Source organism: Giraffa tippelskirchi, chromosome 13 (assembly GCF_054371585.1).
Source record: "Giraffa tippelskirchi isolate mGirTip1 chromosome 13, T2T-mGirTip1v1.2.pri, whole genome shotgun sequence".
In the NCBI taxonomy this organism is placed as follows: domain Eukaryota; kingdom Metazoa; phylum Chordata; class Mammalia; order Artiodactyla; family Giraffidae; genus Giraffa; species Giraffa tippelskirchi.
The window spans coordinates 104,403,765-104,419,522 of NC_137287.1; the positions used below are offsets into that span (position 1 = coordinate 104,403,765).

The 15,758-nt window shown below is 44.4% G+C and overlaps 1 protein-coding gene across 1 annotated transcript; it reads left to right on the plus strand.

Annotated features, from left to right (window-relative positions):
* Nucleotides 1–3,301: 3,301 nt before the first annotated feature.
* On the plus strand, nucleotides 3,302–15,453 carry LOC145531180 (short palate, lung and nasal epithelium carcinoma-associated protein 2B-like). Its single transcript, XM_081552947.1, has 8 exons — nucleotides 3,302–3,440; nucleotides 5,263–5,425; nucleotides 6,722–6,829; nucleotides 8,172–8,315; nucleotides 10,673–10,766; nucleotides 13,701–13,764; nucleotides 14,629–14,707; nucleotides 15,279–15,453. The coding sequence occupies exons 1-7, from the start codon at nucleotides 3,302–3,304 to the stop codon at nucleotides 14,664–14,666; spliced, it is 750 nt and encodes a 249-aa protein (XP_081409073.1). The 3' UTR covers nucleotides 14,667–14,707; nucleotides 15,279–15,453.
* Nucleotides 15,454–15,758: the final 305 nt, after the last annotated feature.

The window sequence follows — 15,758 nt, forward strand, 5'->3', positions numbered from 1 at the left end:
GTAGGACCACATTCAGATGGGAGACGTGAGGTGGAGGGGAGTGAAGTGACCAGACAATAGAAATTATTGTCATCATCATCATTGTTGGTGTTACTGCACATCAGGGACCTATCTCACATTCAGCCCTTCATACACCTTACCCTGCTGCATCCTCACTGCACACCTGGAGGACAATCCCATCTTTAGTCCTATTTCACACACAGGGGACCTGAGGCTCTGGGACCAGGCTGCACAGCCTATAATAAGAGAAGAGAGAGGATTCGAACACAGCTGGCCCAGCACTGGGGCTAAGGTATGAGCACCACCCCTTTTAATTTCCATTTGCCACCAGGATCCAAACACAGGTTGATTACCTACTTTACCAGCTGAAGCCTGGGGCCAACACCAGGTCTGAGCTCAGTACATTACACTCAGTCCCTTGGGCTGTGTTCCTGAGTTGGGAAAACTCTCTTCATAAGATTTCGGCACAACTCTCAGCTCTGTGTCCTCAACCAGGGGAAGAGGGACCCGGTGTTTGCAGAGCTGGGTGCTGACTTGGGGAGGGTGGTCTGCTGACAGGTTCAAGGCTCTGATGGATGGGTTCCCCAACATCCCACACCCAAGGTTGGGAACCTGCTCTGTGCTCTGATGATGGGATCACAGTCAGCGTGAGGAACACTAACTCCCCAAGTCTCTAGCCCTACCCCTACTCTGCTCTGGCTGCATTCAAGTGCAAGACAGGCTTACAGGTTCCTACTGAGAAGCAGGTGGACGAATGGAGGACACTGACCCTGGGTAACCCAGAGAGCTCTGCTGATGCTCCCAGTCTGATGCCAAGTGTGCACCCATCTGTTCTTCCTGGACTTGGTGTTCCCTGCTGAAAGGGGGCCCAAAACACCAGACATTGCAACCAACTCAAACATTAGAGGCTGAGGAATAAACATAGTGTTCAAACCCAAAGATTCTCATGCCAAACTAGATGCCTTCAATGTGATCTGGGTGAAAGGTCATCCTTGGGGGTTCCTGTCCTTGTGAGATCTAAGTGAGTAACCTCTTTCCCTGAACCTCAGTTTCCTCAACTGAAAAATGGGGCTTTCCAAGTATCCTCAGGGGGTTTTCCTGAACACCAGTGGTGAAAGCGGACCTGAAGCATCTAGACTAGGGCCTGGAACTCACCTGGCTTACACTTAATGGGTACTAGGCACTTTGGCCAGAGTGAGACTCACTGCTGCCCTCAGAGTATGGGAGCTGGAACAGCCAATTTCAGTGGGAGAGGATTCAGAACTGGGTGCACTCTCCAGCTCTGCCCCTTCGCGTCTGTGTGACCCTGAGCAAGTTGTCCTGCCCTTCTGAGCCTCATGTTCCTCAGCTGGGAATGAGGGCAGTAACACCCCCTGCATGGCTGCTGATAAAGTAAAACAAGATGAAGCAGGATAAGGCCCTAGGGTTGTGATGGTCACGTCTAGGCAGAGCTGGGGTTCTACAGGATGGCCTGGGGGGTTACAGCTCATAGAACTCAAGGTAGAAAGTACCTTTGAGCCATCTAGTCCAGTCACTTCCATTTTTGGCCAGACATTCCAAGTCCCTGACCCTAATTACCTAGGGAGGGGCTCAGGCATCTCTAGTTTAAGGAAACTTATTAGGTGATTTTTGTTAGTCTTTTTGTCTTTAAAGGCTATTGCTCGAAGTAGAAAATGTCAACAGACTTTAAAGAGATGAAATGAAAGAGGAAAATAAATGGGGCTCAAGTCATGTGTGCCTTGGATAATTGTATCTAAGAACAAAAATCTGTGGAAACCCAATGTCCCTTTTATTGGTAGTGAGCTCTTTTAACCAGAACACTGGTGACTTGGTCTCCATGATTCTGTAAAAAGTACCCCTCGTGTAGGGAGGCAAATGTAGATATTTCCTTCATATGGGTTTAGTGTGTGCTGTCTTGTTCTTGCACATGTGCATGCATGCATGTTGAATGTGCATGTCTTAATATGTGTAGGTATGAATGCTCTTGTTCAAGAGTCCCCCACACACTGTTGGGAGTATGAGCCAGAGGACCTCAGAAAGATGGGGGCATGATTTCTCTCCACTCTTTTCGACCCCATAGACTGCAGCACGCCAGGCTTCCCTTTTCCTCACTATCTCCCAGAGTTTGCTCAAATTCATGTCCACTGAGTTGATGATACCACCCAACTATCTCATTCTCTGTCACCCCCTTCTCTTCCTGCCTTCAATCTTTCCCAGCATCAGGATCTTTTCCAAAGAGTTGGCTCTTTGCATTAGGTGGCCACAAGTATTGGAGCTTCAGCTTCAGCACCAGTCCTTCAAATGATTATTCAGAGTTGATTTCCTTCAGGATCAACTGGTTTGACAGGGGTTATTTTCTTTGGAGTCTCTGTGGATGGCTCTCGACCCAGGGCTTGTTTCTCTGAAGAGCCTTCCCTCCCATCACCACCATATAAGGGCCATCATCACCAAGCAGAATTCCAGGAGATGGTTCAGAGGAGCAAGGATTGTGTAAGTATTTTCTTCCAAACCTGTGAATGGTTGGCTCCCTGCTTAATTTCACCCCACATGGAGGTCTTCAGAAGGCTCTCAGGTTAAAAGGGAGAGGGATGGGGCCACTTGAACTAGCTAATATTGTCAGTATAGCAAATTAAGAAATCAATTATATTAGAAGTTTCAAACTGGTGAGCAATGTGGGGTCATGATGTGCTCATTTATTTGTTCATACTTTCTTTGGCAAACCTTTATTTTGTTGTACTGTATTAGGTGCATATTTTTTACTATGAGTTGGAAATTCAACAAGTCACAGTCCCTATCTAAGGAGTTCACAGCCTGGTGGGAAAGGCAGGCAAGTTGTCACTAATTTGTACCAAGGACTCTGATCAGAGAATTAAGGCAACAAGATGGTAGAGTGGGACCCCTGTCCTAGACCCTGGGGAAGGGCATAGAGTGGGCTTTATAGAGGACATGATGTCTTACTGAAACTAGGACTCAGTAAGAAGTGACTTAGGTAAAAATGCAAAGAACAGGGAAATGTTCCACACAGAGAAGCCAGAATGTGCAAATGACTTCTATATAAAGAGTGTTGAACTGAGGTCAAGTGTGACTTTTTAAATAGTGTCTCCTCGACTCAGTAGTTGTGTATCTGTAAGCAAGTTGCTCTCGATTTTTAACCTGGGCTGCCCATCTGTAAGAGAGGAGATAACATCTATCTTCAAGGACTGTTGAGTGTAAGAGTGATAGGTGCTCATTAAATATCCCATTTCCCTATGGCTAATTCTCACTCTTGTTCCTCCCATGACTGTCTAGGTGTCAGGACAAGATGTTTCAGCTTTGGAGACTTGTTCTCTTGTGTGGCCTGCTCACTGGGACTTTAGCATCTCTTCTTGACAACAATGTTGTGAGAGAGCTGCAATCTGCTCTTAAAAAAGGACTTGAGACTGATGACACTGCTTTTGAATGTGAGTCAGCAAGAGGTATGATCAGTGGCACCCAGCAGCTTGCCTCCTAAAAACTATGCCTGTATTACCAAAGGCTGCCACAGGGGGCTGCTCTTTATGAGAGTTATTCTGAGAGGTTCCTGGTTCATTTATTATTCTTCTAGAAACAAGCCGTGCTTAACTAAATATCACTTTACATCTTATATTCACATCATGGTAAACTTTTCTAATGTATGCATAAGATAAAATCCTAAAATTGGCATTTCAAAAGGTATGCACATTTTAAATTATAAGGGATATTGTGCCGGTGGCTCAGCTGGTAAAGAACCCATCTGTTAATTCAGGAGACACAAGAGATGCAGGTTCAATCCCTGGATTGGGAAGATCCCCTGGAGAAGGAAATTGCACTCCACTCCAGTATTCTTACCTGGAAAATTCCGTGGACAGAGGAGCCTGGCAGGCCACAGTCCATGTGATTGCAAAGAGTCAGACACAACTGAGCATGCATCCACACACATTGACAAATAATCCCCTATGTTAACATTTTCTCCAGTCATCTGTGAGAGTACCATTTCTTTCACTCCCTGACAGCACTGGTTTGGACAATGGAAATATTTGCAAGTCTCTGAGATGAAAGGTTATATAATTCATCTCAGTTAGTTTTTCTCTAATTTTGAAAGAATTCAGTCATTTTTTTCACACCTTATTTGTCACTTACGTATTTTAAATTAAATATTTTATTTATATTTGTAGCATATTCTTCTGTTGGGTCATTTAATTTTCTAAGAAATTTGTATTACCTAACTGGAAATTAATCCCTACCAAACCTAGATAGGCTTAAAACTACCTGCCTTTCTAATTAGTCATATCTCTTTTTAATTCTGATTTTTTAAGAGAACTTGGCCTTCTCATTTCCTGGAAACATTATTAGCACACTGACATTCTTTATAGGAGAAACTAACTTCTGAAAATGTCTGCCTTTAAACCTTACCAAGACTTAGGCAACCTTCAAAGATATACTTTCTAATTTCATTGCTGGTAAAACTGAGCTCAGAAACAGTGTCTGAATCAAGGTCACCTAGTAAGTTATAGGACCAGATGTAGTTTCCATCTCTGTTTGCATCATTATAATTAGGTGATACTGTCTGTTGCAGAGCCAAGTAGCACTACTATGATTACATGTCTTTTCCTGTAGCCTTTTGCTTTTCCTTGAGCTAGTTATTGCCTTGTTTCTCATTTGACTTACTTTCAAAATATATATTCTTAATTCTTTCCAAATGTGCCATTCTACATCTACCATCACTCTATCAAATCCCTTTTTCTCTGAAGGACCCCCATTAGGACACTCTGTCCTTGTTCTCCTGTATGAGTCATTTCTTTCTAGGCTTGCTGCAAGACTGTTCCTGGGAATCCTATTTGCCACTTTAATGAGCTGGAGCCATAATTTTTCCTTGATTCTAGATTTTCCATTTCTTAGTTTATTCCAAATTCATTTCATTTGTTTGAATATCTCATTAGAGCTTCACTATTAGAAGCTGGTATTCAATTGATATCTATTGCCTCCAAAGTGGATTGATTGCTTTGTTGATGAATGATGAGTATATATTAGTATGAAGGCAGCATAGAAGGAACAAGGTCTTCTAGCTGTGGGAATTTAGGCCCATATCTTAACATTTTGATCTTTTATTCCCTCATATGAAAGTGAAGATAATAGTAATACCTACTTTATGGAGTTGTTGTAAAGACAATGAAATAACAGAGGCAAACAGTCTCGTTTAGTGCCTGGTACATAGGAGCTGCTTCATAAGTTTTGTACCACACTAAATGCAGATTGCTTTTGCAGCTGTCCTTGAGAAAGTGAAGGTTGATTTCAATTCGTTTCAGGATTTCACATGTTTGGAGAGGATCCCTGTGAAGGAGGTACTTACCAAGAATTTCCAGGAAGCTGAGGTCTTATTGGACAAGAACATTACTAAGAATCTTCAACTACCTGTCAGGTGTTTACGGTGAGTTGGTGTTGAGTTCACATTGGTGTTCTTTATTCCAAAAGAGAACACGTATCTTTGGGGAGGTAAGATCAAAGACAGAAAAGTAAAAAAAAATAAACAAACCTTGTGCATCCCTGAGAGTGGAACTGGTGTGAGGCCAGCTCTTCTAGAGTTTGGGAAAATTAGAGGCAGGACTGCAGGACCTATTAAGGCTCTTAAGAGTCTAAGTTTGCTTTCTTATCATGTGGTTTCAGGTTCAGGATGAAAGTTCTCTTCACCCTCGTCTCTACCTGTTTGCTGGTACCTAAAGTCGCTTTTCCAAGGAATAAAACTTTTCTTCCCTGAATATAGCTGAGTATAAAAGTCTGAATGACCTCAGGACAGAGGAAACTAGAATTTATATCATATATGTGGCCCCATACATGAAGTCTGGGAGCCAAGCAGTTCTGGCTTCAAAATCTGGCTCTGCTAAAAAAGAATGAAATAATGCTGTTTGCAGCAACAAATGGAAGGATGTAGAGATAATCATACTAAGTACAGTCAGAGAAAGACAAATATTACATGATATCACTTATATGTGGAATCTAAAAGATGATTCTACGAACTTATACAAAACAGAAACAGACTGATGGACATAAAAAAAGAAAAAAACTTCTGGCTACCAAAAGGGAAAGCAGTATGGGAGATAAATTAGGAGCTTGGCATTAACATATATACACTGCTGCATATGAAGTAGACAACCAACAAGGACCTACTATATAACACAGGGAACTATGCTCATTATTTTGTAACCACCTATAAGGGGAAAAATACGAAACGAAATGTATCTCCCTCTCTACCTATATATACCTATATCAATATCTATCTAGTGGAGAGGGAAAAGGCAACCCACTCCAATATTCTTGCCTGGAGAATCCCATGGACAGAGGAGCCAGGTGGGCTACAGTCCATAGGGTGGCAAAGAGTCAGATACGACTGAAGCGACTAGCACACACATTTAGCTATCTATCTGCATATATATGAATCACTTAGCTGTACACCTGTAACTAACACAACACTGTAAAGCAGCTATAATTTTTTAGGAAACCAAATTCTGACTCTGGCACATATTCACCCTGGAGTCTTGGGGGAATTACAGCTGTCTCCTGCCATGCCATCCAGTGAAGAGAATCCAACCTCTGAACTGGGCTGTCATGAAGACCAAAGCAGGAAAAGTCAGTCAGGCTCTAATGCTAAGCATGAGACTGGCATAGAGAAGAGCCCAGCCATGGCTGTTATGAGGAATGACAAGGGTGAATTGTGGTTTTCGCACAGGTTGACAATCAGGAGCATCAGCATCGGGAATATCACATTCCAAGGGACTCCTGAAGGCACAGGCATTAACCTGAGTATCCTCATCACCGCTAAGGTCACCCTGACCCTGTGAGTATTGGTTAGAACCTGAGGTTTGAGAGATGCAGTGTGGTATGCCACTAGATCTCCAATCTGGCATCAAGTACTTTTCCATGCTTCTGACTTGGTCTCCCCAATCTGTAAAACAAGGAGACCTTTTCAAGTCTAAGGGCTTCCTTGGTGGCTCCAGATAGTAAAGAATCTGCCTGAAGCATGGAAGACCTAGGTTCCATCCCTGGATCAGGAGGATTCCCTTGAGAAGGAAATGGCTACCCACTCCAGCATTCTTGGGCTTCCCTGGTGGCTCAGAGGGTGTATCCCCTGGAGAAGGTAGTGGCTACCAATTCCATTATTCTTTGCTGGAGAATTCCATGGACAGAGGAGCCTGGTGGGTTATGGTCCATGGGCTTGCAAAGAGTCGGACATGACTGAAACTCTAACATTTAAAATGTTCTAGGAAACATTGGCCATAACCAATCTTTTTGTTAAAAAATCCTCCATGAAATATATGTCCAAAATCATAACACTTATCTAATTATAAAACTTGAAAATTGAGAAGACTGAACATTTATAACTCTTTGGTAAAGTTTCCTGCAGTGTCAATTTGTCTCTCAAGATTCTCTTTAAATGACAGTGACCAGAGGGATGGGATGGGGAGGGAGGTGTGAGGGGGATTCAGGATGGGGAACACATGTACACCCGTGGTGAATTCATGTCAATGTATGGCAAAACCACTACAATATTTAAAGCAATTAGCCTCCAATTAAAATAAATAAATTTATTTAAAAAAAAGATAGTGTCCAGTATGGACTATATAGTAAGTATATAATGAAGAGCATGTGAAAATTATATGGAAACTAAAATTTTTAATTATTTTAAATATACAAAGAGATAAGAAAATGAAGATGAGTAGAAGAGTCTTTATCAATTAGATGCACTATTATTTCATCATTTATTAGCTATGAGATCTTGGAGGATAGTTACTTAACCTCTCTATACCAAGTGTTTCCACATTCTGAAAATAAAGATAGTAATTTTCTGTCATGGTAGTGCTGTCAGGATTAAATGGATTAATCCAGGTAAAATACTTTGTTTGAAATATCTAACACAGAATTTGTGCTCAAGAAGTGTTAACTGTCATACTCATTTTAATCATCAGTGTAATACTGTATAGAAACTTCACATGAGAGAAACCCTGTGGCCAGGAGAAGAAAAGCCTAATGTAAGAATGTAGATTCCATAAAGAATACAGACAATATTGACACTGTCTATACACACTCCATATAATGTCCACAGAGAAGGGGACTCAAGTGAGCAACAAGAAGGGACATCTCCACCTCTGTTCACTGTGAATCTTACTCCCTACAGGCAGCAACATATATATACTGGGTGCGGTTGTTGACCTGACCCTCAACTTTGTCCTAAAGACAAGGATCAGCTTTCAAACAGATGAAGCTGGTACCTTCAAGGTGGTCATGGGAAAATGCACCCACACACCACTCCCCTTCGTGAACAGGTCAGGCCCACACATCTCAGCAGAGCGGGACCCCCAGAGGAGTTAGAACCCCTAATTTCAGCCCTATTCCTATATCTGGGAGGGAGCAGAATATGGTGAAAAAGAGGTGAAACTCTGGAGACAAGCTAGCTTTGCCACTAACTTATGATTTTATCATCATTTTAGCTCTAGGAGCTCCAGTGTTCATTTTTAAACTCAGGATGGTAGTAATACCTAATTCATAGGCTACTGTGTTGACCAAATGAGAAGATGCAAGTGTTTAGCATACAGCCTGGCACTATGCTGTCAGTAATAATAATAACCATGTTGACTTTCTGTCTCTTGGTTCTTACCCTGACTGAGACAGGAGTGGTGACCTCTCCAGCCATAACTGTGAGTTTGCATATTTCACCTTTCAGCTTTATCTGTTTTTGTGTCATGCTTTTTGAAGCTCTGTTGTTAGATGCCTGCACATTTAACATTGCTATGTCTACTTGAAGTACTGTCATTTCTCGTTTTACATAATGGTCCTCAATAATAATAATAATAATTCACTTGTTTACCTTCTTGCCTCTAGTAAGGATAGGCAAGAGAAGTAGTAAATGCCTACCACGGGCTCTAATTTCAGATTGTCCCCAAATCATCCTCCACACACTGGGAAATTCCCAAAATGAGATCTTGAAAACTGAATCCTCTCCTTTTAAATCACTTATTTCTGGTAACATACCAAATCTACATCTTAAATTGTGTGCTTGAAAGAGCATGTTTAGCCCAGGGAAGAAGGTGGAGGGAGAAGGGCTGACCTTGGTCATGGTTGGGCGAGGAGAAATAGTCTGGATGCTGATGGCTGGGGCAGGTTGGCCTTGGCAATGAACCAGGCTGAGCCATGAACAGAGGTCAGTCCATCCTGCCTCAACAAGGGATCTGATCACAGGTTGCCTAAAGACCCTCAGAATCAAAAATAGGCCCTGAAGCCTATGATCACTTGGAAAAACTGAGATGTAAGTCCAAATGCCTGAGCCCTGCTGGACACTGCCTCGCCTATAGCACCAGAGAAATCATCCTGCCTTCTGGGGACTTCCCTGGTGGCTCAGACGGTAAAGCGTCTGCCTACAGTGTGGGAGACCCGGGTTCAATCCCTGGGTTGGGAAGATCTCCTGGAGAAGGAAATGGCAACCCACTCCAGTATTCTTGCCTGGAAAATCCCATGAATGAAGAAGCCTGGTGGGATACAGTCCATGGGGTCGCAAAGAGTAGGACACGACTGAGCGACTTCACTTAGCTTAGCTTAGCTCTGGGGCTCAGTGACCGTATCTGTAAAATGGCATTCCACTCTGCTGCTCCAAACCCTCTGGGGGCTTTTCTCTCCACTTGGGGTAAAATCCCAAGCCCTCCTCAGGGCCATCTAGACTAACTGATCTGGATCCACCCTCATATCACTGTACTCTCCCCCTTACCACTCGGCCCTAGACACACTAGCTTTTGCGCTGAGCCTCAAACAAACTCCTTCACCTCGAGACCTGTGCACAGGCTGTTCTGGACACCAAGTACACTTATCCCCCATCCCATTTCAGTGTACTTTTCATCATTCAGGGTCTAAAACAAGGTTCCTTCTCTTCGCTCTTATAAGAATCTGCGCTTGCCCTTCTGAATACCTTCCACAAGTTGTCATCATATATTTAATTGTAGGTTTACTTCATTTATTCCCTCAGCCAAAAATGTGCTGAGCACATCCTCCATGCCAGGCAGTCACCATTCTGAGCTCTGGAGACTGTATTGGTGACTTCAGGTAAAGAAGTTGCTCTCCTGGAGCTTATTCTCTTGAGGGAATGACAAACAGACAAGCATTCAGTCCAACAATAAACAACCCACAAGGTAAATGTCAGATGGCAACTATCCCTGGGCAGAGCACCACACTTAACAAGGCGCAATGATACAAAGCCCTCCCTCAGGCAGCAGTCAGGGAGGGCTGCCCTGAGGAGGTGACAGTTATGCTGGGGGCTGAAGGTGGGAAGGAGCCAGCCTTAGCCACACGTATTTCATATTGAGTTACCAGACTGGGAGCTGCTTGTGCTTTGTTTATCCCTGTGTCCCCAGTCTGGCTTGCTTCCTGGCATATATAGCTGGTGCTGTATAAATATGTGTTAAATGAATGAGTGGAAGGATGGATAGATGGTTGGATGGATGGATGGATGGATGGATGAAGTCTCATGGTTGTGATGGGACTCTCATGAGCTGCTGGTCAGTCATGTGGTTCCAAGTGATGATTCCTCTGAGTAGAAGCTCAAGTCACCTGACTTCAAGGTGCTCCACCACGTCCCGCCCTCTTCCCACTGCTCCTCCTTGGCTGCACTGCCAACTTCACTGGTCTTTATCAGGTCTGTCTACAGCCTCACTGGACGGATTGGCGATATCAGAAAGACTGTGACTAGACTCGTGAATGAGGTGGAGGCCTACATAGTGCAGTGCGTGGTGAGTATCCCACTTCTGGCAGCTCAGAGCCAGGCCAGGTGGGGAGCAGGTGTGACATTCCCTGGGTGGGCTGTACTCTTTGGGCACCTTCCCCTCTGAGGTGCCCACTTCCTTTGGGCTGTCAGTTGCTGCTCCCCTCCTTCACTCTGCCTGGCATGAGAAGACGGGGAGCAGGGATCTGATATTTGCTGAAATCACTGGGTTCCAACTTGAATCATATACCATACCCATGTACTGCCAGTAGGCCTTTTAGCAATATTTTTCTTTATTGAATACAATTTTATTTAATTTATTTAAATATAAAAAGTACATGTACACAGTAAACTGTGGAAAATTCTGAAAGAGATGGGAATACCAGACCACCTAACCTGCCTCTTGAGAAATCTGTATGCAGGTCAGGAAGCACCAGTTAGAACTGAACATGGAACAAAAGCCTAGTTCCAAATAGGAAAAGAGTACGTCAAGGTTGTATATTGTCACCCTGCTTATTTAACATATAAAACAACAGAATGGGAAAGACTAGAGATCTCTTCAAGAAAATTAGAGATACCAAGGGAACATTTCATGCAAAGATGGGCTTGAGAAAAGACAGAAATGGTATGGACCTAGCAGAAGAAGAAGATATTGAGAAGAGGTGGCAAGAATACACAGAAGAACTGTACTAAAAAGATCTTCATGACCCAGATAATCACGATGATGTGATCACTCACCTAGAGCCAGACATCCTGGAATGTGAAGTCAAGTGGGCCTTAGAAAGCATCGCTACGAACAAAGCTAGTGGAGGTGATGGAATTCCAGTTGAACTATTTCAAATCCTGAAAGATGATGCTGTGAAAGTGCTGCATCAATATGCCAGCAAATCTGGAAAACTCAGCAGTGGCCACAGGACTGGAAAAGGTCAGTTTTCATTCCAATCCCAAAGAAAGGCAATACCAAAGAATGTTCAAACTACTGCACAATTGCACTCATCTCACACACTAGTAAAGTAATGCTCAAAATTCTCCAAGCCAGACTTCAGCAATACATGAACCGTCAACTTCCAGATGTTCAAGCTGGTTTTAGAAAAGGCAGAGGAACCAGAGATCAAATTGCCAACATCTGCTGGATCATCGAAAAAGCGAGAGTTCCAGAAAAACATCTATTTCTACTTTGTTGACTATGCCAAAGTCTTTGACTGTGTGGATCACAATATTGTGGAAAATTCTGAAAGAGATGGGAATACCAGACCATCTGACCTGTCTCTTGAGAAACCCGTATGCAGGTCAGGAAGCAACAGTTAGAACTGGACATGGAACAACAGCCTGGTTCCAAATAGGAAAAGGAGTACGTCAAGGCTGTATATTGTCACCCTGCTTATTTAACTTCTATGCAGAGTACATCATGAGAAATGCTGGGCTGGAAGAAACACAAGCTGGAATCAAGATTGCCGGGAGAAATATCAATAACCTCAGATATGCAGATGACACCACCCTTATGGCAGAAAGTTAAGAACTAAAGAGCCTCTTGATGAAAGTGAAAGAGGAGAGTGAAAAAGTTGGCTTAAAGCTCAACATTCAGAAAACTAAGATCATGGCATCTGGTCCAATCACTTCATGGGAAATAGATGGGGAAACAGTGAAAACAGTGGCTGACTTTATTTTTGGGGGCTCCAAAATCACTGCAGATGGTGACTACAGCCATGAAATTAAAAGACGCTTACTCCTTGGAAGGAAAGTTATGACCAACTTAGACAACATCTTAAAAAGCAGAGACATTACTTTGTCAACAAAGGTCTGTCTAGTCAAGGGTATAGTTTTTCCAGTAGTCATGTATGGATATGAGAGTTGGACTATAAAGAAAGTTGAGCACAGAAGAATTGATGCTTTTGAACTGTGGTGTTGGAGAAGACTCTTGAGAGTCCTTTGGACTGCAAGGAGATCCAACCTGTCCATCCTAAAGGAGATCAGTCCTGAGTGTTCATTGAAAAGACTGATGTTGAAGCTGAAACTCCAATACTTTGGCCACCTGATGCAAAGAGCTGACTTATTTGAAAAGACCCTGATGTTGGGAAAGATTGAGGGCAGGAGGAGAAGGGGACGACAGAGGATGAGATGGTTAAATGGCATCAACGCCTCAATGGACATTAATTTGGGTAAACTCTGGGAGTTGGTGATGGACAGGGAGGCCTGGCGTGCTGCAGTTCATGGGGTAGCAAAGAGACGGACATGGCTGAGCGACTGAACTGAACTGAACTGAACACGTACCATAAGTAAGATTCCTGTGCATCGTACGCAAACCACATGCACCATGTGCCAGAAAAGACTCTAAATTAGTCACTCTGGAAGGGGGCTGGGAATCACAGTTTATGGGGAAAAAAATCCTCCAGATGGCTCTGTGATTTACTGAACTGGAAGGTCACTGCTCAAACTGTGGTCCTCAGGCCTGCAACACTGACCTCATCTGGGCACTTGTTAGAAATGCAGACTCACAGGTCCTACTCCAGACCTGCTGACTTAATAATCTGCATTTTCATGAGATCCCTGGGGATTGTTTTCACATAAAATCATGGGAAACACTTCTCTATGGTCTCCATGTCCTAATTTGACTGCTTAAAATTCCAAAGTTCCAAAGGTCAAGGTCTCTAAGAGCATACCATTCTGGAATGTTAAAAGTCTAGATTCTTAAGTTTCTAATCTTCTGAAGCTTTAGGATTCTAGTGTTCTCTGACTCACAGATTTGGGCCTTCGGTTTCCATTATTACAGATTCCTAAGGATCAGAAGTTCTGAGGTCCCGAGTAGTGAGCACTTCTGCAGGTGGTTGGCAGGGTGCTCCCAGTGGATAATGATCAGTCTTCTTTCTCTCCTGTCTCTCCTCTCCCACCTCCCCATCCCAACTGCCCTCCTCTTTCCATCTCTCGCTGTGTCTCTCTCTCCCTGGTGTCCTGTGACCCTCAGCTGTGCCCACGAATCCACACTGTCATCAGCCCCTTGAATGAGAATTTGGTTAAGAACCTCAACGGTAAGGCATAGCCTGGGGAAGTGATGGGGGCTCCCTCTGCAACCTTCCAAGGGGCAAGCACCCTGTTCTATGCCTGCTCAACAGGCAGGTCTGTCAGGGGACCCTGGAGAAGTTCAGGATCCTTTGTCCTGAGCAAGTTAGGAGAGCATGGCTAGGGGGATGGGGTGCCTGCAGACTGAGGGCTTCTACTGTCCTCCTTTCTCAAACCTGCGGAATCAGCTGCACAGAATGATGCGAGAAAGAGGATGGGCCAGATCTGGATTCAAATCTTGGATCTGCTCTTAGAAACTGTGGGGTCTTGGTCAACTGGTTCCACTTCTTTGATCCTTGGGTTCCTCAGAGATGAAAGATCGTAAACACTGCTGAGTGGATGAGTGGATTTAAATAAAAGCCAGGAAGAGCCTAATATCCCATACTCATTGTTACTGAACACTGCCCCTTCCCTTTACCTTCTTATGAGGAGTTGTGGCTTCACCCCCAGCCCCTGAGGGCCTTCCTTGTCCTGGGTCTCTGGCATGACTGGGGTTGCTGGGGCTGTGGGACAACAGAAATGGGGTAACAGTGTCAGGGTCCTGGAGGTGGTCCTTCTAGAAAATAGCCACAGGCCCAGTTACCTGGGCCATAGCCCTATGCTTCATACACACCATCTCATTGTATACTTTCAAGAACACTGTGGAGTGGGTACTGTTATCATACTCATTTTACAGATGAACAAACTGAGGCTCAGATAGACAGAGGGACATGCAAGAAGTCCCACTGATGTAGGTCTGACCTGCTGGAGGGTGGCAGTCACTGGGATCTGGTTTCTATTCAGCTATATTCAGATCTGGAGCCTGAGAACTGCTACTGATTTTGTTCCCTCAGATATACTTCAGAAAACCACACAATCAATCGTAAACTGAAGAGGACAGATGAGGAAAACCTCTTCAATGCCCTCCTGCTGGTGAGGACTGGGCTTGGACCCCTGGGCTGAGGGAGGAGGAGAGACCCCCACAGGGGCCTGTGGAAAAGCAGAAACAAGCTTGGCTTCTCTTCTTTCTCTAGTAGCAGACTGAGCCTTGATCTTGGTCAGAGACTGAGTCCTGACCCTGAATCACACACTCATATTGTGCTTGATTCTGCTCCCTGACTGAGCCTGGAACAGTCAGACTGAGTTTTGACTCCAGTAGTTGACTGAGCCCTGGTGCTGGTCACAGTTAGAATCTGACCCGCATCTCAGTCTGATCCCTGATCCTGATCATACACTAAGCCCTGAACCCTGGCTCCTCTGGGCCCTGATCAGCCTTTTCACATCGGCCATTGTTGCTAAGGTGAGGGGGGTGGGAGGGTGAGGGCATGAGGAGGGGTCAGTGCCAGGTGCCAGAGAAAGACCCCAAACCACAGGTGCCAGTCCCTCCCCAAGCCTCAGAGCTCACAGGGTTTGTGGGGAACCACTCCTGCAGCAGTGCCTGGTGAACCCAGTTGCCAGTAAGGACCCCGGGGTATGCATGTCTCATGCTGGGATCTCCTTTCAGGTTGAATCTTGACTGACCCTCTGCAGAGTCTCCCTTTGGGACAGTCAGTGCTGCCACCATCCATCAGAAGGGACAATTGAGTCCAGTCAAGGACACTCTCAGATACTCCTCCCCACAGTCAGGACACCCTGTACTCATCGCCTTTCATCCCCAGCAATAAAAAGCCATTTCTGCACCTCCTGTGTGGTCTGTTGCATTCCTTCCATTGATATTTCAGGCCAGGCAAGGTATGGGCAATCAGGGCAGTGGAGAACTGGATCTGAAGATGGAAGGGACTTTTGGGATTATCCAGCTGCATTTTATTGTCTTACAAATGGGAACACTGAGGCTCAGGATGGGCCAGAAGGTGACCCGAGGTCACGTAGAGACAGCCTCACTCTGCTTTGGCTAACACCACCGCCATGATGGAGGGCTGCCTTCACCAGCACACCTGACCTCATGACCTCCTCATAGGACCCTTCTGCAGGAGAAACCAATCTT

Excerpts from the sequence above, each read along its gene's own strand:
- LOC145531180 (XM_081552947.1), top strand. The coding sequence starts at position 3,302 with ATGTTTCAGCTTTGGAGACTTGTTCTCTTGTGTGGCCTGCTCACTGGG. Across the intron at positions 3,441-5,262 it reads TGATGACACTGCTTTTGAAT|CTGTCCTTGAGAAAGTGAAG; the intron begins GTGAGTCAGCAA and ends TTGCTTTTGCAG. Across the intron at positions 5,426-6,721 it reads CTACCTGTCAGGTGTTTACG|GTTGACAATCAGGAGCATCA; the intron begins GTGAGTTGGTGT and ends GTTTTCGCACAG.